Genomic DNA, 22506 nt, shown 5'->3' with positions numbered 1-22506 from the left:
CGTAATGACCCATCAGTCGTAAATTTAATCAATTTTTTTTTCGACGATTCATTTGTTTCAGGTTGTTAAACAGATAAAATGTTGCAGAAACTCTAGTCCAAATTTCAAAAATGTGTTTTAATCTGTTTCCTTGAGTTCAGCCGGCTTACGCTTCTCTTGCGTTTCATTTGCCTCATTAACCACTGAACTCCTAACATTTTCTCTATCTACTGCTATAATTTTTCATTGTAAATTAGACAAGAGAATTTGGTCTCATTCCAAAATAACACCCTCTGGCTGATAAGCTTGTCTATTCTCAAAACTTTTTTTTACAAGATGACTTAACGAAATTGCAAGAAGATAAATTTTGATCAATTCTGGAAGTAAAGGTTTAAGAGTACAGCTAAGTTATGAATAACTTCTTTTCTCTCTCTATTCTTTTTAATCTTCCTCTTCTTCTTCTTCCTATGATTATTATTATTATTCATATTCATTTTTTTGTTTACTGAAAAGAAGCATTATCATATATATTAATCCATCAAATATTTTTGCTCACACACGATTGGTCCTAACGCATCGTGTGACAGAATTTTCCCCAGCTAAGACTGTCTATCTCCCGGGTGATATTCCCCAAATTTCAAACCTTATATCCATTTCGATAAGTTTCCGTTTCAAATTTATTTCAAGTTGAGAGAGTCTCATAATTGTTACAGAACAAGGGAAGCATTTGCTTGTTCATAGAGCCGTACCAGAGAACAATCCAAATAAAACTTCCCCCGCCGTGAAAAAAAAGCTGTTCGTCCGTTCACCCACGATGCAAAATATTTGAAAGATAATACACACAATATTCTCTATCATCATCATCATCATAATCATCATTTTTTTTGTTTACTGAAAAGAAGCATTATCATATATATTAATCCATCAAATATTTTTGCTCGCACACGATTGGTCTTAACGCATCTTGTGACAGAATTTTCCCCAGCTAAAACTGGGGGATATTCGAAAATATCTCCCGGGTGATATTCCCCAAATTTCAAACCTTATATCCATTACGATAAGTTTCTGTTTCAAATTTATTTCAAGTTGAGAGAGTCTCATAATTGTTACAGAACAAGGGAAGCATTTGCTTGTTCATAGAGCCGTACCAGAGAACACTCCAAAAAAAACTTCCCCCGTCTTGAAAAGAAAGCTGTTCGTCCGTTCACCCACGTTGCAAAATATTTGAAAGATAATGCACACAATATTCTCTATTTTGCACGAAAATATTCTTATACATTTGTCCTTGGATATTACTTGTTCCTCGAAGAGCACAGTTTCCGAGAGCGAAGCTCTAGGAAAACTGCTCGCATCTTAGAACAGACAATGTCCGCGGACAATACCCGTGCATATTTCGGCTCAAAATAGAGGCTATTGTTTTCATATTGTAGCACTTATTTGTTTTACAATACAATTTTGCTGGTCATGTTCTGCAGTGCTTAAACTGATTTTTATGAGTCATCTCTTGTTATTTATCACCAGTTTTTCTTTCAACTCTCGTGGGAAAACGAATGTGTAAATCTTTTGCTTTCCTTAAATTGTTTTTTGCTGTAATTTAGAATTATCATAAATAGCGCTTTCCACGTGTCAAATGATCACTATAAATTAATTACGGATCTAAAAATCAGTCCGTAGAAGTATGAGCAACTCAGCATTGCATCTGGAGCAGCTTTTCCTGATGTGGCAAGCCACTTCAGAGTAATTAGAGAGCACAATCATTATTTTCTTTCAATTTTAAGAAAGGAGACAACATTTTTTTTCAAAGACAAGTTTCGACTGTTCCGCTGTCATCTTCGGTTTAAATTAGCGATCAGGTCAGATCAGATCCGATCATTGACTAGGTGTTGATGCACGCGAGTGTAAAAAACACCGAATGGTTTCTCTTAAATAACTTTCAGACCTCTTTCATACTATAACATTTACAAAATTCCCAGTAATCTCATAGACGCTCTTCTCACGATTTTTCAGAATCTTTGATTACGCTACCAGTAGTTCCCAATTGAAGATCAAAGAATCTCTACCTATCAAATGGTAGCAACCCACATTAACTCATTAGTTGCATCATAACCAACTTCCTGTTTGTTCTTATGTTGTCGCGTTTCCTTTTGTGATAATACTAATCTTATCCCATGCAATTTTACATATCAACTTAGCACTTTCGCACATCGATGATAAAATAGAACTGTCAAATTGAATGTCCTCAATAATGGAATAGTTGTCTTCCCATAAAATGATAACATGTCTGCTGCTTTCTAGAACTTCCGCTTCTTTACTTAACACCTATGAATGACACAGAAGCTCACGCGGTTTTCTATGCCTTCCTTTCCATAGAGAAAATTTTTCCTTCTTTGAAAAAAAATCAGCATTAACTTTATCTTCTAAGAATAACGCGCACAGCCGAAGCCGTTAATTAATTGAGCGGGAACCTCGTGCGCTTTCAAAGACATCTTCATCAGGATCTACATGACAGTTGGAAACGCAATAGCCTGGTGACTAACGCGCCAGACTCCGGGGAGACGGTTCTTAATTCGAGGACTGCTCAGCTCACTGTCCATTGATCTCGAGCAAAACACTTCAGTTTTCTCTAACTGAACCTCTCTCTAGCCGAGGTTTATTGAGGTAGCAGAATCTCAATTAAGAGGGAGGAGATACTCCTGTGACACCTGGATATGCTCCCACGATAGGTAGCCGAGAGCTCGTTACGTTACTCAGTAACCTCATATTTCTGGTTAGTACCAACTATATATAAACTGCAATAACAACACCATTTGTGCGCTCTGTTTACAATTTTATTCACCAATGTGATACATTTCTCTCGATCTTCGTCGAATTAAGGCTGTTCTTTGGTTCTTTCGCCGGCTTAAAAGACGATTTCTTGAACATTTAATTAACTAGAATGTTCAACACTATCTGTAAAGAAACTTCGCCTGACAACTTTTGTTCAAACATAGAGTCCATGAATAACTGGCGTAGGCAACACACCAGTGTTATTCTTGTACACCAATCGTATGTCACACTCAGATGTCACGCAAGCTAGCCAAGTCAGGGTGTCACGATTCTCCTTGCGTCCTGATATCGTCGATTTTAAGGATCATCTTTACAAGTTGGGTGGCTAGACTTATTTGCTGTTTCTTTCCAATTAGCGTTTCAATGACGTGTTGTTCTTTCATATCTACGAAAAGAGTTTAAGACCGGGAATGTGTCAGCATAATTGTGAGTTAATTACATTAGTCAAACCAGTCTAATTATCAATAGTATAGTTACTCAGGTAATTAAAGAAATGCGTGCGCTCTGATTGGTCGAGGATTGCCTTACATCTCGCTATAATCACCTCGCGCGAGGTGATTATAGCAGGGACGCTAAATTTCAAAACAGCGTTAATCACTATAAAAGAACATTCAATTACGAAGAGAACATTGAGTTTGGCGAGACACTTCAAAAGAAAGATATGAATTTTTAACTGATTGAATTTAATTAACTTGTTGAGACTCCTTGTTTATATTGATATGGGTAATCACCACAATTGTAACAAAGTATGCAAAATGCTTTCTTTATTTGTAGAATTTACAAAAGAATATGAGTCAAGCAACTGAGTAATTATACTATTGAACATTGCTGAATAATCCCTCGACTTCGTGCCGGGGATGATTTAACAATGTTTGCTTCACCTTCGGCGAATAATTGTTAAATACACTTAGTTTTCTCTTCCTTTCTATAGATTTGGTTTGAAACAAAATTCGTTGTTGAGACAATCACATGATTGTTATTACATGTATACGTAATTACTTTCCCTGCACAGACCCTTTACAATAAGGGAGAGGAAAGGCCATCTTGCAACGACAGTGGCGAATCTAATTGGATTAAAAAAAGCTACCTACCATTAATTCCGGCATCCATGCAGTCAACACCAAGTCTGGGATTGCCTTCAGCGACTTGTCTGGATTTAATACTGGCTACAGTTTGAATTGGGTTCAGGCCTGAATTCTCTGCCAGTGCAAGAGGTATGGCTTCTAAGGCATCACTGAATGCTCTCATGGCATACTGCTCAAGCGTGGATATCTAAGGAAACAACAGTTTAACATTATTCCTTTGACCACTGGGAGTGCCCAGGATCTAATCACTCTAGACAATATCACCCCTGAAGCAAACAAATTAAGGTCAGGAGAATAAAGGAAATGATCACCAAGTTCAGAAGCTCTTGATAATGTTAAACGAATTGGTCATTTTAACAGTTGTGTACTCAGTTGTCACACCTTTGATTTGGAGTGAGGCTGAAGGTGACCTTGTTGTGATAGAGAACAGTATCTAGATAGCATTCTAACAAAGTAATTTACATTTGAAAAGCAGCAACGTTTGCATCATAACAAGGTCATCCTTAGCCTCACTCCTGTTCAAAGGCTTGGCAACCAAGCACGCAACTGTAAAATGGACTATTCTCCATGTCAGCACCATAGGAAATGTATGCAGAACAGTAAGGAGAGTATGTGTGCTGATGTTTAATAAAGTGTTAAAGGTTAACAATTGTGCAATAAGCTTGACAGTACAATAGTTGTGTAACCACAGGGCAGGTGTCATAGCTGTGGTTCAAAGGCTACTGTTTGTCTTAATTGTGTTTTTATACCTAAAAATTGCACGAACTTGACCATAAAAGATAATCATAAAAGATAGAGCCGTTCTAGCTTCATGGATGCATTCAATTTGTCAGTAGACTACATCAGCAAATCATACAAAAAATAAGGGCTATGAGCAAAGCCTGATTCATCAATGATCCTTCAAAACTTTAGTAAAACTCCAACGTACAGCCATGATTTCACTCTGAAGTTTGCCACCTCATTCTAACCCATCTATTAAGGCTTCTTTAAGCCCCTTACTTTATCTGCCTCTTTGGTGACAGCTAAGGAGCATGCAAGCTCAGTTGCACCTCCACCATGCACGACACGGTTATCTCGCACAAGATTCCTGACAACACACAATGCATCATGCATGCTTCTTTTAGCCTCAGCGATGATCTGTAAGAAGAAAACAAATTCAGTCCATTCCCATTAACTTGTTAGTGAGCATAACATGCACATTGTTTACTGTTATTTATTACATGTCAAACGAGCTGACAAAATAAAAAAATTGACTTCACAGTAACAAAGAGGGATACATTTACAAGTACAGGCATTCCAATAATATAAAACACTACTGTACCATTTTGTTTCCTCCACGGATGAAGATTGTAACAGCTCGCGAGTTGAGGCATTCTTCAATAACTAACATCCTATCTTTGGTTGTTCCAAAACTGAGCTCTTTCACCAGGCCAGCTTTGCCAAGTTTATCTGCTGTCAGTTCAGAAAATCTGGGAACTATTCTTCCGCCAGTTGCAATTGCAATAAGCTGAGGAGAGAAATCAGAATAGTTTGTAGCAATCATTGTTGACCTACAAATATGTTTTCATGCTCTCTCCACTGAGACACAAGTAAGCTAAGTCCTGGACAAGATGCAAGTTAACCTTCAAGAAGGTGTAACTGAGGGAAAATCTAACTTGCAACTTGGAAGGAGACATTGAATATCACAACAAAATGGTGAGGCTATGTGCATCAGATAAACAGGTGATGCATTGCCTTATTCTGCTGTACACCACCTGAAGAGTGTGTTAACCCTTTCACTCCTAAGAGTGACTGGTTTCTAATTTCCCCTTTCAGTATCACAGTAAACATAGAAGTCCTCAGAATTAAGGAAATTATCATCAACTTAGGAAGCTCTTGATTGTTTAACAAATTCTCATTGTCAGTACCACAAAAAAATGTATCAAGAACAGCAAGGAAAGGCAAATGATGATGATCTATTCAATCAGATGTAATTTAAATGCAACAGTGAATTGTGGTGTTGTGATAAGTGATGGGTATCTATGACACAAGCTTTGTGTTGGTTTCCAACATGCTAAGGCAGCAAGTTTGTGGCTTATGAATAAAGTAGGAAAGTTTATAAAGAAACTGTGGTGCTGTGTTGATGGGAGAGTATAACAAGGTAATTTGGTATTAATTTAACTGATTTAATAATGTAAATTGGCCAACAGTTAGAGTTTAAAAAGCTGATGTTTCAAGTGTTAGCCCCTCATCAGCCCCTCATTAACCATTCATTCACTCTGATGAAGGGCTAACACTCATTTGATAATACCAAATTATCCTTTTAAGTTTGTGGCTTAGTTGGTCATAATATGCTCTGATATTTTGTCTGACTTCCCCTCCACTCCCTGTATGTGGACAGCCACATTGTTGGAAATTTCCAGCTCCCTACAGAAGCTGTAACTAGGATCAAGCAGCACTGCACAGAACAAAATAATTACCTCTATTTCAGGTCCTCCAACCCATCTGACAGCAGGCAGCTCATTTTGCAGTAAAAGATGGTTAGCTTCATCATCAAAACCCCACTGACATATGGCCAGGTTAGCACCTGTATCCTTTACTTGTTTAACCATTTCTTCAAATTTCTCCTTCTCATACTCCTGCAGTTTTTGATAATCTTCTACAGAAGTCACATCCAACTTATGCTTTGTTTTTGGCTTGGGCGGCTCAAACGGGCAGGTCAAAATAGCAAGTTTAGCATCTTTGATGACCTGTAAGACATAAGAGCAGTTCCAGAACTGTATACTTTCTTCTCCCAAGATCTAACTAGTAACTCTCCCCTCCAGCTGCTAAATACTTGTAAATAAGTTAACCCTTTAACTCCCAAGATGTGATTGTTGATTCTCCTTTCTAGCTTTTACATATTTCCTTGTAATTTGGTTAAGAGAATTTGGTGTTACATCAAGAAAACAACGTCTACCTGATCATTTTGAGTATTCCCATTACCTGTCTGCTGGATAATGTATGGATATTATATATTATAGGGAGAAGTTAAATGTTAATCACTTATGAGGGTTGAAGGGTTAATTGCAACAGGTGACCAAGACAGAATTTCTCCTTACAACATAAATGCAATATTAAGCATAGAACTGATGAGAGGAAAGAGAAATATCAATAAGGGGATTTTAAGTTCATCCAATACAAAATTCTCCAAACTGACAACAGTAAGGATAATTACTAATGAGATCTCAGAGATCTTACAGGATTACACCCCTTGGTGTTGGGAAGCATTTTGATATTGTAAAGAGAGTTTAAATGTCACTTCAAGGAGTAAAAAAGCACAGGGTGAGGGTCATTGGGTTAAGTGTAAATTCCAGTTGTAGTGGAAGAAATATAGCAATTTATCTGGAGATAACAACTTGTGATTGGAGTTATTCACTTGCTGCAATCAGTTCAATCTTTCCACTCATTCTGGAAAGTTTTCAAGCTTCCCCTACCACAGTAAAGCAAGTTCAGCTACAAAATGTTTACACACACAGTTCAGATTGACACAAAGTACCTAAGTGTTCTATTACACAGAGTATGTAACCGACTTTGATGAAGGAGATCATGTGTTTCTGGGTTTGTAGCAACACAATGTACCTTTGGCATTTGAGGATGGCTCATATCTTTGTCCACAACAACTCCTTTAACCAACATTGTGTCCTCCAGCTTTCCACCTTCCTTCCCTTCCATCTTAATTAATTCAAAGTCTACATCTTTTCTTTCCAAGTCTGCCACAGACAGAACAGCTTCCACTGCAATTTCTGCCATCTTCCTCTGACATCTGCTAACACTAAAAACAAACAAAGAAAAGAGCTACCATGATCAGACAGTCACGTAAACGGGCAGATCCTGAGCTCACCAAATTAATCGCTCGGCCACCAAGCAATTGCATCTTCCATACAGTTTATACAGACTACAGGGTGACCCTGCATGTATGTCATGTATATCTAAAAATGTCTATAAACTACTGAGGGTTACATTTCTTACCCCTTGAAAATACTTACTAAATGCTAAGTCTGTTTATTGAAGCAGTACGTATCAGAAACGCCCATAAACGTCATCATTTGGTTCTATCAAGTGAGTTGATAAATAATGTGAATTGGCCCCCATAAATAGTTTTAAAAACTCTTTACAATGACCAATTAACACAGTCAACTCAGTTGATTAAACCAAATCATCTCTTAATACCCCCCCCTTCCCCAGAAAAAAGGGAAAAAACACATCAACACAGTTTCTGAAGAAACTAATCCCTTCTATTCAAAATAAACTTTGTTTGCACCCCCAAACCCCCCCCCCTCAAAAATATTGTCTCTCATTTACCTTGGGAGTCATCAACAAAATATGACAACATACACATACAATTATCGGTGCTCCCAGTTGGATGTAAAACATGTATCATATTTTTTAATTGCCTGCAAAAGCCTTTGTTTTCTTCCATGACCAAGGTTCAAAAATCAATTTTCCAAAAAGATGCCTATTGGCAACATTCAACAGTAAAATGGTTGCCTTTGAAAAATTTTGGTCAACTTCACACCATGGTGACCAAAATGGTTGCAACTTGGAGCACTGATGATTATATGTATGTGCATGTTGTCAAATTTTGTTGATGGCTCCCTAGATATATAAGAGACAATATTTTTAAGGGGGCAGGGTATTAGGGGTTGAGGGGTGCAACCAAAGTTTATTTTGAATTGAAGGGGTAAGTTTCTCAAGAAAATGTGGTGATGTGTTTTTTTCCTTTTTTTTTGGGGGGGGGGGGTGGGGGGGAAAGAGGTATTAAAAGATGATTGGTTTTAACAACTAACTTTGAACCCTGGTTATAGGAGAAAACAAATACTATTGTAGGCAGTTAAAAAATAAAATACATGTTCTGTGTCTACAATATTATTTTGCTTTGCTGCAAATGACCCTGACATATGCACTATCATACTTACATTTTAGATCCCAATGTTGTCATGGCAGTCTGAATAAGAGATTCTGGATTGCTTTTGTCAATAGGAAAGCTGTCACAAATCTTGTCAAGATGTTCATTTGCTATTCTGGCAGCCAGCTCATAACCGTCAGCAATCCTTATAGGGTGAATTCCCCAGTCCAACAGCTGTTCAGCTTGTTCAAGAAGAGCTCCAGCCAGAACTATCAAGACAGATATAAAGCAAAATAACAAATCAACCACACTTTTCTGTGATTAAAACACTCTGACCATGGCGCTGAGGTAAAGCTGCACTTGAAAGCTTCCAAGCAAAGTTTTCAGCATTTTGGACTCTTAAGAATGACTTACACCTTATTTCCCCTTACAATATCAGCCCCAATTCACACATTAAGGTCATGAGAATAAAGGATATGACACCTACAAAAGCTCTGGATTGTTAAACAAATTCTCCTTGTCAGCACCTTAGGAAATACATAGAGAACAGTATGGAAAATATGCATAATGATATTAGGGTGAGGGGGGGTTAATTTTGATGACTGAACTCTTCAAGTCCTGCCATTTGTGACAGTACTATTGTTGTATTTCAGGCTAGACAAGATTACCAACAAATGAAGCCTTCACTTTGAAATTCTGGTATTCTTACCTACAACTCCTGTTGTTCCATCACCAATTTCATCATCCTGTGATTTTGACAAGTCAACCATCAGTTTAGCTATTTGATGTTCCACCTGCATCATGTCCAAAATGGTGGCACCATCATTGGTCACTGTAACATCTCCATCTGGGCTCACCATCATTTTGTCCATGCCTATGAAATCACATAACTCATTGAGAGAAATTATACGAGAAAAGTTGATATCGGTCTAAAAGATGCACAGTGTTTTAGGGCTTGTTGCCTCTTCAGCAACCATGGCTATGATTCAAGAGCACTTCAGCAGTGAAATATGGAAAGGGGTCTGACAGTAGGGTGGGGGAAGATATCTTACACTTTGTGTGCCCCACTATATAAATTAGTGAGTCACCCTTCTGCCTGTGATATAATCCTTTGTAAATTTAAGTCAAGAAAAGTAGCTGTCATATAAACACAACACCCAGTTGCAAATAAGTTGTATACTGACTTGTTTACAGGGGTGTTGTTTTTGTGCTGCATTTTTACCAATATTTTGTAAAAATACCTTTAGAATCTAGCTGAGTGAGGAGGCCACCCAAAATATGCATTTCACAAGAATCAGCAGTGGGTAATTTAAAAAGCTAGGCTATCTTTTAAAAAAGTGTTCTTGCATTAAAGTAGTAGTAGTGAAGCTTAACTGATTGCAACTGCTTCATGCATCTGTGTGGTTTGATGCTCTCATAAAGCACAGGAGTGGTATTGCTGTGTTAAATCACTGTCTGGTGTTCGCGAGAAATGTAACAAGTTCGAAGATTGTCAAAGAAATGATTTTCAAAGCGCATACACCAGAACTACAAGGGTAAGTCAAGTACACATGTACTGTACACGAGTTTACTACTAGCGTGACTACCAGGCATTCATCGTAGAACACTGTTCAATTTACAGCTGAGTTAGGGGACTTCCCATTTCTCTAAAGAGACGATGGCGAAGAGGAGTTCGTCTCATTCTTTGACGGAGTTTGACAAAATGTAAAAATCAGCCCAGTCGAATCGAATGACAGCTGCAAGTGATGTTCGTGTAGCTTAATCGTTACATACCTTTCGGCCCCAGAGAAGTGCGTAGAATATTAGCTACAGCTTTTGCCGCCAAAATGTGAGACTAGAGATTTAAAAAAAGAAAAAAATCAATGGGATGAACGAGGTGGAAATCAAATCAATTTCACGCATGTGACTGTCATTATTCGAGAATCACCTTCTGTGCATCGAGCCCTGTCAACCTCGTTTGCCTATCTTGTTCTTTCAAAATTATAAATGGTCTGCCATATTCATCGAAGGTAATACCCTGTGGACGAGCTTGAAGAGGCATTGCAGCCATCGTTGTGAGTATAAAGAAGCAAGGATCCCTTACGGTTTTTACGATTAATTTGGATTTTCTTGGATAGTTCTCGCTCAAACACCAGAACACTTCGAGCACCGGTGTAAACCAAACCTCCTAAATGCCATATCGCTCACGGTCCATTACACACGTTCGTCACCAGGCTACGCTAAGTGGGACTGAGATAACGGAGTAGGAACGACTTTTTTTGAGATTGATTTAACACTTCTCTTCTAGTGTGACTTCAGATAATAATAAGAAAAAGGCCAGCAAAAAGCAACTTAGTGGAGGGGTTTTCTGATAGCTCTAGTTCAAAAGGTCGCTTTGCATTTGTATCGAGAAGAATAGATCAGAAGCCTTCGTAAAAGAGCGACATTAGGTAAAACACTTAGGTCTAATGGAGAACGATTTTTGCCTCTGACAAAAAGCCATGATACGTTCCATTTCCACCATCTCTCTGGTCTCTTTAGTCCTTCCGAAGGGAAATACGGGCTCATTTCGCGAACAGCAACTACGAATCAAATGGTACAAAGCTTTTCAGGTGAAGAACGCTCCCTCTTGTCAAAAACTATCTATTTAAAAAAGTGTCTTCTTCTCTAAATTAATACCTCCTCAAAAATGATGGACTTTCCGCATGAATGGTCCTGACGACTCAATGGCATATTACGAAAGGTTGTTTCACTCCCCTCCCCCTACAGTAGACTACGTGGCGTCCCTCCTCTCGGCGAGGTCCGTAATGAGAGTCAATCAAAATCAGCGAAAAAAAGTTGATGTTGGCGCGCACCGCGCCTTACTCACAAAGTTCCGAGAGGTGCACTACATCAATTTCATTTCTCGCTAATTTTTTGACCCGCGCAACGGGCGGGCAGTGAAGGAGAGACTGCTTGAAGTCTCCTCTTAGAGAGTGAGGATTCATTCATTATTATCTGTACAGTAGGCCTCCATCGGTCAGGGTCGACCATGGGTATAGCATCCTAATTGTGTGTTTGGCTGGAGCATCTGCGACTATGACTGTGAAGGCCAATGCGTGAATGGCAGTCCCTGCCGCAAGTGCTGCACGTGTATGCTGTTTGTTGGACATTGCTGATACGAAGTTTTCTGCGGGTCCGCCTCCTTGTGGCAGCTTGTGTCAGCTTCTCTTCTCCTGTTTTGAGGTGCCTTGTAACGGCTCCTCTCCATTGTGACCGATCAGCTGCGAGATTTTCCCAGGTCTCTGTGTCAATTCCTACAGCCTTCATGTCACGCTTCAAAGCATCTCGGTATCGCAGCTGTGGGCGTCCTCTGCGTCTACTTCCAGTGGCTAGTTCACCATACAGTAAGTCTTTGGGGATGCGGCCGTCTGGCATGCGATGAACGTGGCCCAGCCAGCGGAGTCTACGTTGCCTGAGTAAGGTTGACATGCTTGGCAGGCCCGCACGAGACAAGACCTCTGTGTTTGGGACTTTGTCTTGCCACGAAATTCCCAGGATGCGGCGGAGGCTTCTCATGTGGAAGGTGTTCAGGCGTTTTTCTTGTCTGGCGTACATCGTCCATGTCTCGCTGCCGTATAGCAGTGTACTGATGACACAAGCGCTGTATACTGCCATCTTGGTCTTCTCTGTGAGCATGGGGTTGGACCACACACGTGTAGTGAGGCGTGCAAGTGTGGCAGCCGCCTTTCCAATTCTCTGGTCGAGCTCGAAGTCTAAGGAGAGATTGTCAGTGACAGTGGAGCCTAGATACGTAAAATGATGGACCACTTCGAGCTCGTAATCGTCAATGGTAACGGATGGTGGTGTTTCTGTTCCTTGTTCCAGGACTTTAGTCTTTTTCAGGCTGATGGTAAGCCCAAAGTCTTTGCAGGCCTGAGAGAAATGGTCCATGAGTGACTGAAGTGCTTGCTGAGTATGGCAGGCTACTGCTGCATCGTCAGCAAATAGCATGTCTCTTATCAGGGCTTCACGCACTTTGGTCTTTGCTCGGAGACGGGCAAGATTGAAAAGCCTGCCATCTGATCTTGTATGCAGGTAGATCCCTTCTTTCGATGCGCCAAATGCATGTTTCAGAAGGAAGGCAAAGAAGATTCCGAAAAGGGTTGGGGCAAGTACGCAGCCCTGTTTGACACCGCTGTTGATGTTGAATGACTCAGAGGTTCTGCCGTTGAACTGCACAGTCCCCTGCATGTTGGCATGGAAGGACTCAATCAGGCTGTGTAGTTTAGGGGGGCAGCCAATTTTAGATAGAATTCTGAAGAGACCCTCTCTGCTTACAAGATCAAACGCCTTGGTCAGATCGATGAAGGCAATGTACAAAGGCATCTGCTGCTCTCTGCATTTCTCCTGAAGCTGGCGGAGGGAGAATACCATGTCTATCGTTGATCTTTCTGCTCGAAAGCCGCACTGTGACTCTGGATAGATACGTTCAGCCAGTTTCTGAAGTCTTACCAAAATAACCCTAGCAAAGACTTTGCCCACAACGCTGAGTAAGGAGATGCCCCTGTAGTTGTTGCAGTCACTGCGATCTCCCTTGTTTTTGTAGAGGGTAACGATCTTAGCATCCCTCATGTCTTGTGGTACGGCCCCTTCTTTCCAGCACGCACATAGGACATTATGTAAAGGTTGTAATAGTGTAGTCTTGCAGTGTTTGATCAGGTCAGGGGGGATCCCGTCACTGCCTGGAGCTTTCCTTGAGGCCAAGCTGTTGATAGCCTTGCTGAGTTCGTCATTAGTGGGTTCGTTGTCAAGCTCTTCCATTACAGGTAAGCATTTTATGGCATCAAGGGCTGATGATGTTACTACATTCTGTCTTGAATAGAGATCAGAGTAGTGTTCCACCCATCTCTCCATCTGTTGTCCCTTGTCTGTGATGGCTTCCCCTGAGGTGGATTTAAGGGAAGTTTATCTGTAGTGAAACTTATTACCATGCCATGTAGTCACCAAAGAAATCCGCGTTTATTCAAATTAAACAAAATGTTACAAAATTGGCGGATGTTAGGGTTATAATTATTTTGCTATATACAAAAGATTTTCTATTTTCTTTGTCAGTCTTTATCTGGTGCAAAAATACGTACACAGTATCTATAATGAAAACCAGCCTATCTCAGGTTTAAGGATTGGAAATTCAAACTGGATTTTTTTCATTCCCTTCATCAGTGTATATTGCTCTTCGGTATAATTTCTTTTTTCAATTTGACGGATATTCGTTTTTTTGACAAAATGCTAATTCAAAGGCAATTGTAATTTAATGATAATATCTATTTTTTTTTCACTGTGTTCTATTCCTGTTTCTTTCCATCTGTGAGGTATTTCTTTTCAGCTTCTTTAACCATCTCTTTCCCGGTATCTTTGGCAGTTCTCTTGGCAATAGCCCTGAAAAATAATTACAGAGGGAATAATTAATCCTTTTTCATCTGTTTGTCGCTTGTTCCAGTTGATCGTCCTCATTCAACGACATTCGTTTTCTTCGGAGGATTCAAGAAACACCACCAGCGCTCTTAACTCCACCATGGGTTGGCATTTAAACAAAGAAGAGCAACAACTACGAAAGAGTCAAGTCACGGGTCAGCGCCTCTTGTTTGGGAAGCCGCGTTCAATCTCGGGTTGATAAGGATAAAACAGCTGAGAACAGCCATGTAAAAAATTCATTTTAATCACACAAATACTAGATTACGTGCAGCTTCTCCTTTTGGGTAAATTCTGTCGCGCGAGTAAAAACAAACGCATTCGTGAAAAAAAAAATGATGTTCGCGCGCCGTGCGGAACTGTGAGCGTGAGACGCACGAAAAGTAGGCTTTCGTGCGCCTCGTTCCCGATTTCCGCACGGCGCTCCAAAATCAATTTGTTTTTCACTAATTTAATTGAACTAGCGCAGCGGATTAGCTAAAAAAGAAGGACTGTTCGTTGTCTAATAAATACTCACTTGATTCCCAAATTTTCCACATTCCAGCAAGTCTACGTGAGAAAACAGAAAAAAGCAAACAAGTGTAAGTAAATGAACGAAATACAAATATAAGGACATAATGATACAACGACTTCTCCTTCGTAGCTGTTCTTTGGGATGTCATGCAAAGCTCCTACAAACAAAATAAGAGCGTTGCGTGACACACCAGAGAACCGCTGGGATGGGGACTGTGATACACTGAACTATCTCAACTAGACTCAGTTTGTCATTTTTACTTAAATGACAAATGAGAGATCCTATCAAGTGGGAGAGGTAAACAGTTATGAAAAAAAAACTTAACATGAGTGAAAATAACCATCTTATTTAGTTTACTTGGTAAAATTGCTGTTTAGGACGTCGTCTAAGGTTACCTGTAAAGCAAACCCTGCAGCGCCCATAGCATTATTTGTAGCTTCACCAACTGCTCGACCATATCTGGAGATTTAATGGAAAAATATAAACGGGCGAAGAGAGAAGTGAATACACGAACACACCTAATAATACACCAAGCAACAGACAAACAAATAAAAAAAACAAATAAACATAAAAAACAACATTAAGAAACTACGTGAATATTAAATTTTTTTCAGGCCTTATTTTCACTACTGCTCAAGTAGTGTTCATTACTGCGAAGATCACTTTCATATTCACGTCTTTACCGGCAGTTCAAATATATAACTTTCATATATTCACAGTCGTTTATTAAGAAACTAGAGGCAAAGAGATAAAGCGAGACAGCGAACCAACCATCCAACCATCCAACCAATAAAATAACCAACAAAAAGAAAGATCAAATTCACGAACAAACGACGACGAACGCGCATGGGAAGGAGGATAACTAGGAAAAAAATGAAAACAAGGAGAAGAAGAACCAAACAGGAATAACATTAGGTGTTCTCAAACTTCATAGCCATAACATGCACCAGCTCACTTGTAATCTACTGTCTTGACGGTAGCATGCTGCAGATTTGTGTACAAAATTTTCCATGAAGTCTCAAGACCTTGGTACACCGTAGCAGCACCTTTGAGAATAAGAATCAAAACAAAATTTCAAAAAACAACTGACTCTGTTGGAAATTTTAAGTTCTAAACATCAGATCGTTTACAATCAACCTGGTGTATCAAGCTGGTTTCCTTCTTTCTTTTTATTTATTTGCTTTCATTATTACCATTATTATATCTAGAAATAGAAAAAGAGAGGAAAAACTCCATGAAGGAACTCTTCCTTAAGTTGGAAAAGAAATTATTCGCATACTTAAAATAAATCCCCGGCCTTTCGCACAAAAAGCTCAGTTTAAAATGAGACATTTTTGTTCAACCGAATTTAACATAAAATCATACGTGTAAATCAATTGAGGCCAGGTATGCTATAATAATTTAGTTTTCCGAGCTTTCGCCGATCTACAGCATCATCAGAGAATGATTCCCTGATGATGCCGAAGATGCCGTTGATCAGCGAAAGCTCGGAAAATTAAATTATCGCAGCATACCTGGCCTCACTTGATTTACACGTCTGACGTTATAACACTATGCTACTCAAGGAAAACATCCAACGCTTGATGAATTGAACATGTATACCTCTAGCGCCGCTTACTGCAACTTTAACGATTTCGTCCATTGTCGATGCACCATCAACATCATCCTTCTTTTTCAAAGAGTCTGGTAAAGCCTAACACGAAAAATATCAGATGTTCAATCGTGGTCAATTATACATTAAACGCAGAATATTCCCCAATTACGTTCTCGCAAATGTTAGACGCTAAATTGCAAAGAGCCATTTTCAACACTCTCGAGACAAATTCAAATTCATATGTTTCTCTTCGATTTCTTAGCCCTCTGACCCCAACGAGTGACTAGCATCCTTATTCTCCTTACAATATCAACCCTGAATCACTCTTTAAGGTCACGAGAATAGAGAAAATGATCACCAATAAAAGAAATTTAACAAACCTTTCCTCCTTTATCCACAATAACTGGCGCAAGTCGTCGTCCGAGCTCGAGCGTCATGGCTGACACTGCGGAGACCACTGCACCGCTCACCTGACAGGCCATGCCTGAACAACAAAAACACATACATCACTATCTTGCCTGATTTTTAATTCGTTTTGCTGTCATGTGTATGGCCAAACCAAACGCATTCTTTCATCATATCGGGAAAGTCCAACTGTAAGATGATTGAGCCGTTGCAGAGCGGGAAGCTTAAAAGCTTAAAATGATGTCTTACCTGCAACAGTCTTCACCTGACGAATGTTCTCCTGCACACTTTCATCAACTTCCACTGGCTTCTCGTTTGGTTTGAGATTTTCTCTGAGTTTGGCAGAACCCTGACGTAATTGAAGATATAACTCAGTAAATTTGGCTGTTGATAACAGCTTTCATGAAATGTGATTCATGAATTTATAGTTGATATGATATTCAAAATCCGAGCTGGGCACCAGGAAAACAAAGGTAATGCTGAGCTACGACAATCTCCGGTGCAGCTGTTTTTTAATTAATAGTGCGTGACGTCTGACAACACCAAAGAACTTCTCCGAAGCAAAATGCAGCTGAGCCTGCTCTCTGGCCTTGTATAAAGCGGCATGAGTAAAGAAATGTGATGAGACACACAGCACTACCTTGTGCATCAGATGACTTCCGACTTCAGCCCCTTTTGTCAATCCCCAAGCTACTAGCTCTGTGCCAATCTCGATTCCCTGAAATAACAAAAAAAAAAACCATGACATCTGAAGGAAACATGACCGCATTGATAATGCTCTCGTCGTTTAAACCAGATGATGCTAAAAGTTGATTAGTAGTGGAATATGCCTTAACAGAATTTCGTCTTACCTTAGAAACCTTCCTTCCCCATGACTTGTCCTGAAAAAGCAAATAACACACACACACAAAAAAAGAAAATACGTTAAGCCTCAAGTGTACAGCATCACATAAGGGACCTTAAGCAAGCCACAACGACAATGGCGACGATGCCATAGCAAAATAGAAGATCTGATGGGTGGAATAACAGCTCAGTACATGCATGTTGAAACCTTGTACATTTCTAAGCCGTCCTCTGCAAAACAACAATGTGAAATCACCACAACTAGCGTGGTATGAGAACGGAAAATCCTACAGCAAATTATTTGTGAACAGAGTTAGTAATGCATAGTAAACACCTGTGAATCAGCTGGTACAACCTCAGTGCTCGGTCTTACTGCCACAGCAACATCTTCATCCATAGCTTCTGCCTCGGCAGCCGGCACTGAAGAGGCACCTTCATCCGTTCTTTGTTGCTCGACCTGGCTTCCCTCTTCAGAATACTTCGGCGGAGTGTAGTGATGGAAATCTGCGTAACACTTCAAAATCCTCTCAAACCTCTTTAGTTCCATAGAGGAAATATTAGGGTTCAGAATCAAACCCACTGACGCAAATGCCCGCTGGGGACGAGGCTGCGAGGACTGGGGAGAAGAAGGGTCGATATTGATGTCGGGAAACATATACGTGTGAGGTTCCGTGTTCAGAACAGGAGATCTACCAGGAACCATGGGAAACATCCAGGCTCCGCAATGAAGGAATGCGGGAGCATCCTTTGATTCTGCAATACGATATAAACGAGAAAGAATAGTGCAAGTCATTATAAGCTATAAAATTTACCAGAAAAATTCAATGAAGGGGGTAAGTTTCTAAAGAAACTGTGATGCTGCGTCGGTGGGAGAGTACAACAGGGTAATTTGGTATTATCAACTTTAAGTTGATAACTTGAATTTGCCACCCAAAAAAGTTTAAAAGCTGACGTTTCGAGCGTTAGACCTTCGTCAGAGCAAATTGCGAAGGGCTAACGCTCGAAACGTCAGCTTACAAACTCTTAACGGTGGCCAATTTACATTATCAACTCAGTTGATAACACAAAATTACCAGGTAAATTTCTAGTATCTGATAACGGCAAAGAAGGTAATTATACATCACAAATGGTATCGACAGCGAGGCAGTGAAAGGATTTAAAGCATGCACCATAAACAAAAAAAACCTGAATTTAAGTCAACAAATGTCTTACGAGGTGAAATGAAACTTGGGCAAAGATAAAATTCAGGCAATGGAAGCCATTTGTATCTCCAGATTGTTGGGGAGGTGGGGGTGGAGAGGTTGGTTCTTGAGCCATGCTTCAAGACAGTTCTGTTTTCTTCATGAACTGTTTATTTACTGTAGAACCTCTGCTTGGTGGATATCATGGAGTTCACTTCTAGGTTAAATTAACTTGACCTATGATAAGGATGCCCCAGCCATTAAAATTTTAACAAAACCCTGAAGGACCACAGGATCACTCCTGAGATTTTCACCCATTAACCTGTTCTGAAAAAGGACATCACTGTGATAAGTGTGAAACTACATTGCTGAAGTATGTAGCGTTATATCTCTGCTCAGTGACACTGAAAGCATTTGTCATACTATGATGACATGTATTATGCATTACATTTAAACTTAGATTTACCTGGTTTATGATTGACAAACTGAAAGGCACGTAGAGTTAGAGGTTGAGAGAGTGTTGTGACACCTCCTTGTTCACTGACGAAAAACATTTTAACACCTGTGTTGAAAAGAAAAATTTTCAGTGGATGAGACACATCTGTTCTCTTTTTCACTAAACAATTGAATCTAGATTGAGATCAATTTCTGCCTTTTTCTCTCAAGTCTGCACAGTCATGACAGTTAAAAAATCATCTTGGAAAGCACTTTCAATTTACAGTGTCACATACTACTAACATGTACTTACTGTCTTCCAGAACCAATAATTCCTTGACATCTTCCCATGGATTTCCATCATCATGTGATAATATCTCAAGTTGGTCTTCAGTTGTAAGATGTCCATTTTGATTTACAGTATCCACCACATCTTCACTGGGGGCCGATGGTGCATTAATACTGGCAGATAGTGTATTTATTCTCTCTTTTACTTGGTCTTTGGCCCTGAAAAAATATAAAATAAATGCTTTTGGTATAGGTAATGCAAAGATTTTCTGTGGAATCTAGTATAAGTAAGTAAGCACAAGTCAATTTTCAAGACTGATAGAAAAAACAAGGCAGAAACTTTTCAAAACCAAGCATTTGCAATCATTTGCTAACTGGCACATTTTATTTTCAATTGTTCAACATTCTGCACTGTGTAGGATTAGTTGATGTGCTCCCAGCGAAAGAACATGTTGAAATGTTTGCGTGCTTACTGTGATAAAGGTCAGTCTCTCTTATATTGGCATTATTGACTAAACATGAGGTCAACATGGCTGAATATTTGCCAAGTTCTATCAAGGACAAAGTCAAGGTCCATAAAATTGCAAAAAAAGGAACAAGGCTAATTTCCAGCCATCTTGACTGGACAAGATTGGTCAATGAGGGATTTATTAATGACTGTGAATATATGAAAATCATATATATGAACTGCAGACAAAGACATAAATATGAAAGCAATCTTCACAGTAATGAACACTACTTGAGCAGTAGTGAAAATAAGGCCTGAAAAAAAAAATCAGCCCTGTATGGGATTTGAACCCATAAACCCATGACCACCTGAGCTATCAAGCCAATTGGGAGCTGGTCACTATGTTGGTCCCAAATAAACCTGTGATGTGATGAATAAATGACAGTGAATATGTGAAAATCATATGTGTGAACTGCAAATGAAAATTCATTATTTGGAACCAACATAGTGACCAACATATTCACTTCAAAAAGAATCAAGAATGACCTGTTTATTTCGAGAGCTGAAAAAGAAAGCCAATTGTGTTTGTAGCACAATAAAGCTAAAGGAGTCATTTAATATCATTATATGTTTTCTTTGTTTTTCCCGTCTTCTACCCAATAAAGCTACGAGAGCTGTTAATTTTTTCTTTGAATTTACTTTAATTAAAGAACTTACGACTTCATCTTCTTCTTTAGTTCTTTTGTCCTTTCCCTTCCTGGTTCTGAACTACTACAATGGACACTTAAACCCACAGTAAGACTCCGCAGTCCTGAAATAAAAGACATGCAAGTCATGTTTTCCATTTACTGGATAGATGAGCTCACAATTCTTTGTTGTTGTCATTCTTAGTGTGCATCAATGTTGAGTTGGTTCTACTGCAACACTTTGCGACACCCTAATTCCATGACCTCATTGACATGAAGGACAACACCGTGACATTTGATTGGTGCAAACATCCCTCAATACTTTAATGTGATTGGTGTGAGATATATATCCTATTGCGGCCATCTGATTGGTGCGTGAAACATACCCCACTGCATAGATCTGATTGGTGCAAGATACATAACCAAATGCAGTGATCTGATTGTAACATACCACTCTATACCTTAATATAGGGTTTTGTTTTTCAATAAAACAAAAACTCAATCTATCTATACTATCAGGCAAATACAGTACAGAACAAGAACAAACCACTATGGTTAGAGTGATAGGCAAGTTGTTTGGGTTTACAGGACAGCAAGGTTATAATCATCCCTCCTCCTACTCCTCTTCTCAGGTTCATTGTCTATAGAATCATTAAGTACATGTACTTCCCAAAAACAGCACATTAAATAATGACACTGAAAACCTGAAATTGTGTCAAACATGTTTTGCCAAATGAAACATGCAGTGCTTACCTTTATGATAATACTGAAGAGCTTTCTGCTTGTTTCCTTGTTCATCAAATTTGAGCCCCTCGTTGATGTAACTATTTTCACAAAAGATTCATAAGTGATAAATATGTAAGTGTTGAATGATGATTTTAGATATATAAAAATTCATATATTTGCACTAAAATCATCATTCATCACTTGGATGTTCATTTGGACCCAATTCATTGACCAGCTCCCAGTTGGCTTGTTAGCTCAATTGGTAGAGCGCTGTACCGGTTCAGGTCCTATTTACAACTACTCGTTTCAGTAATGTTCTTAGCTGCGAGGATCTCTTAATTTCATGTAAGTGTTGAGTTTTCCTTACTCTGAAGCTAAATCCCATAAGATACAAGAGATAAGCCTTTGCTATCTGAATGAACCCAACTTGCTCACTACCTAGATTTTATTTTTATATATATTTTCCATGTTTGCTTTGAAATGATTCTTTTCTAATGTATTTTGTGTAAACTGAGCTGAGTTAAAGGAGTCTGAAGTCTAAAGTCCGAAAAATGGTGTGGGTAAATGTAACGCACTGGTGGATCTTAAAATCGATACATTCAGGAATAAAATTTGATATTAAGATATCTAAATATTGGAAATTTTTTCGGTAAATGATAAAAAAAAACTTGTCACTTGTTTGTAGGTTAGATGAACATATATCTGTCGCGGAATATTAATACATGCTCTGAGTAATTATACCAGCGTTCATAAATATTTGCTCAACTTGATGTGTCCATTCATATCTTCGACCTGCAGTGGTTGAAGAAAGCTTCATGACAACACTTGACACAAATTTTTTCAACCTAATCAACTAAACGTCGCCGATAAATCAGTTTCCTTGTTTCGACAACGGTGATTCAAGCTATGCAATTTTGGAGTATGTCAAAATACGTCTGAAGCTTTTACAGCCTCAAGGATCTTACCGAAAAGCCTCATCGTGATAGGATTTCACTTTAGCAGCTCCCTCTACCTCCATTTTCTCTCCGTCTCTTATAAAAGCACCACTGATCTTTGTTGCAGAAGTCAGCGACACTGTATTCCCAAGATTACGAACACTGCTATAATTAGAATCTGAATTCACCTGACCGCCATGTTGATATAAATGTTTTAGTTACATGTTACATGAGGTACTACCCCAACTCAGAGTAATCCGCTTA

The 22506-nt window shown here is 39.2% G+C and overlaps 2 protein-coding genes across 2 annotated transcripts; both read right to left on the bottom strand.

Annotated features, from left to right (window-relative positions):
- Nucleotides 1-2785: 2785 nt before the first annotated feature.
- Nucleotides 2786-10970, bottom strand: LOC113676547 (T-complex protein 1 subunit epsilon). The gene is made up of 10 exons (XM_027193213.2): nucleotides 10685-10970; nucleotides 10531-10591; nucleotides 9467-9631; nucleotides 8828-9026; nucleotides 7491-7683; nucleotides 6350-6619; nucleotides 5212-5397; nucleotides 4890-5027; nucleotides 3897-4077; nucleotides 2786-3190 (listed from the first exon to the last, which is right to left on the bottom strand). Exons 1-10 carry the CDS (start codon nucleotides 10805-10807, stop codon nucleotides 3069-3071), a joined length of 1638 nt encoding a protein of 545 aa, XP_027049014.2. The 5' UTR covers nucleotides 10808-10970; the 3' UTR covers nucleotides 2786-3068.
- Nucleotides 10971-13715: 2745 nt separating this feature from the next.
- Nucleotides 13716-22474, bottom strand: LOC113676503 (spartin). Its single transcript, XM_089181907.1, has 15 exons — nucleotides 22273-22474; nucleotides 21335-21405; nucleotides 20613-20706; nucleotides 19473-19666; nucleotides 19191-19286; nucleotides 17878-18296; nucleotides 17552-17581; nucleotides 17341-17418; nucleotides 16950-17049; nucleotides 16676-16779; nucleotides 16304-16394; nucleotides 15657-15747; nucleotides 15097-15160; nucleotides 14705-14736; nucleotides 13716-14154 (listed from the first exon to the last, which is right to left on the bottom strand). The coding sequence occupies exons 1-15, from the start codon at nucleotides 22323-22325 to the stop codon at nucleotides 14061-14063; spliced, it is 1611 nt and encodes a 536-aa protein (XP_089038033.1). The 5' UTR covers nucleotides 22326-22474; the 3' UTR covers nucleotides 13716-14060.
- Between the last annotated feature and the right edge of the window lie 32 nt (nucleotides 22475-22506).

Source organism: Pocillopora damicornis, chromosome 9, assembly GCF_964200805.1.
Source record: "Pocillopora damicornis chromosome 9, jaPocDami1.2, whole genome shotgun sequence".
Lineage (NCBI taxonomy): Eukaryota > Metazoa > Cnidaria > Anthozoa > Scleractinia > Pocilloporidae > Pocillopora > Pocillopora damicornis.
Note: the sequence above shows the minus strand (reverse complement) of the source record. Positions and strands in the feature narration are given on the sequence as shown.

Bases quoted from the DNA above. Each gene is read 5' to 3' on its own strand.
- LOC113676547 (XM_027193213.2), bottom strand. From the start codon at position 10,807: ATGGCTGCAATGCCTCTTCAAGCTCGTCCACAGGGTATTACCTTCGAT. The intron at 7,684-8,827 runs GTAAGTATGATA...GTTTGTTTTTAG, and splicing joins ACAACATTGGGATCTAAAAT to TGTTAGCAGATGTCAGAGGA. The intron at 3,191-3,896 runs GTAGGTAGCTTT...CTCTTTTCGTAG, and splicing joins CATGGATGCCGGAATTAATG to ATATGAAAGAACAACACGTC.
- LOC113676503 (XM_089181907.1), bottom strand. From the start codon at position 22,325: ATGGAGGTAGAGGGAGCTGCTAAAGTGAAATCCTATCACGATGAGGCT. The intron at 19,667-20,612 runs GTAAGTTCTTTA...ATATTTTTTCAG, and splicing joins CTAAAGAAGAAGATGAAGTC to GGCCAAAGACCAAGTAAAAG. The intron at 19,287-19,472 runs GTAAGTACATGT...TTTTCAACACAG, and splicing joins ATTATTGGTTCTGGAAGACA to GTGTTAAAATGTTTTTCGTC.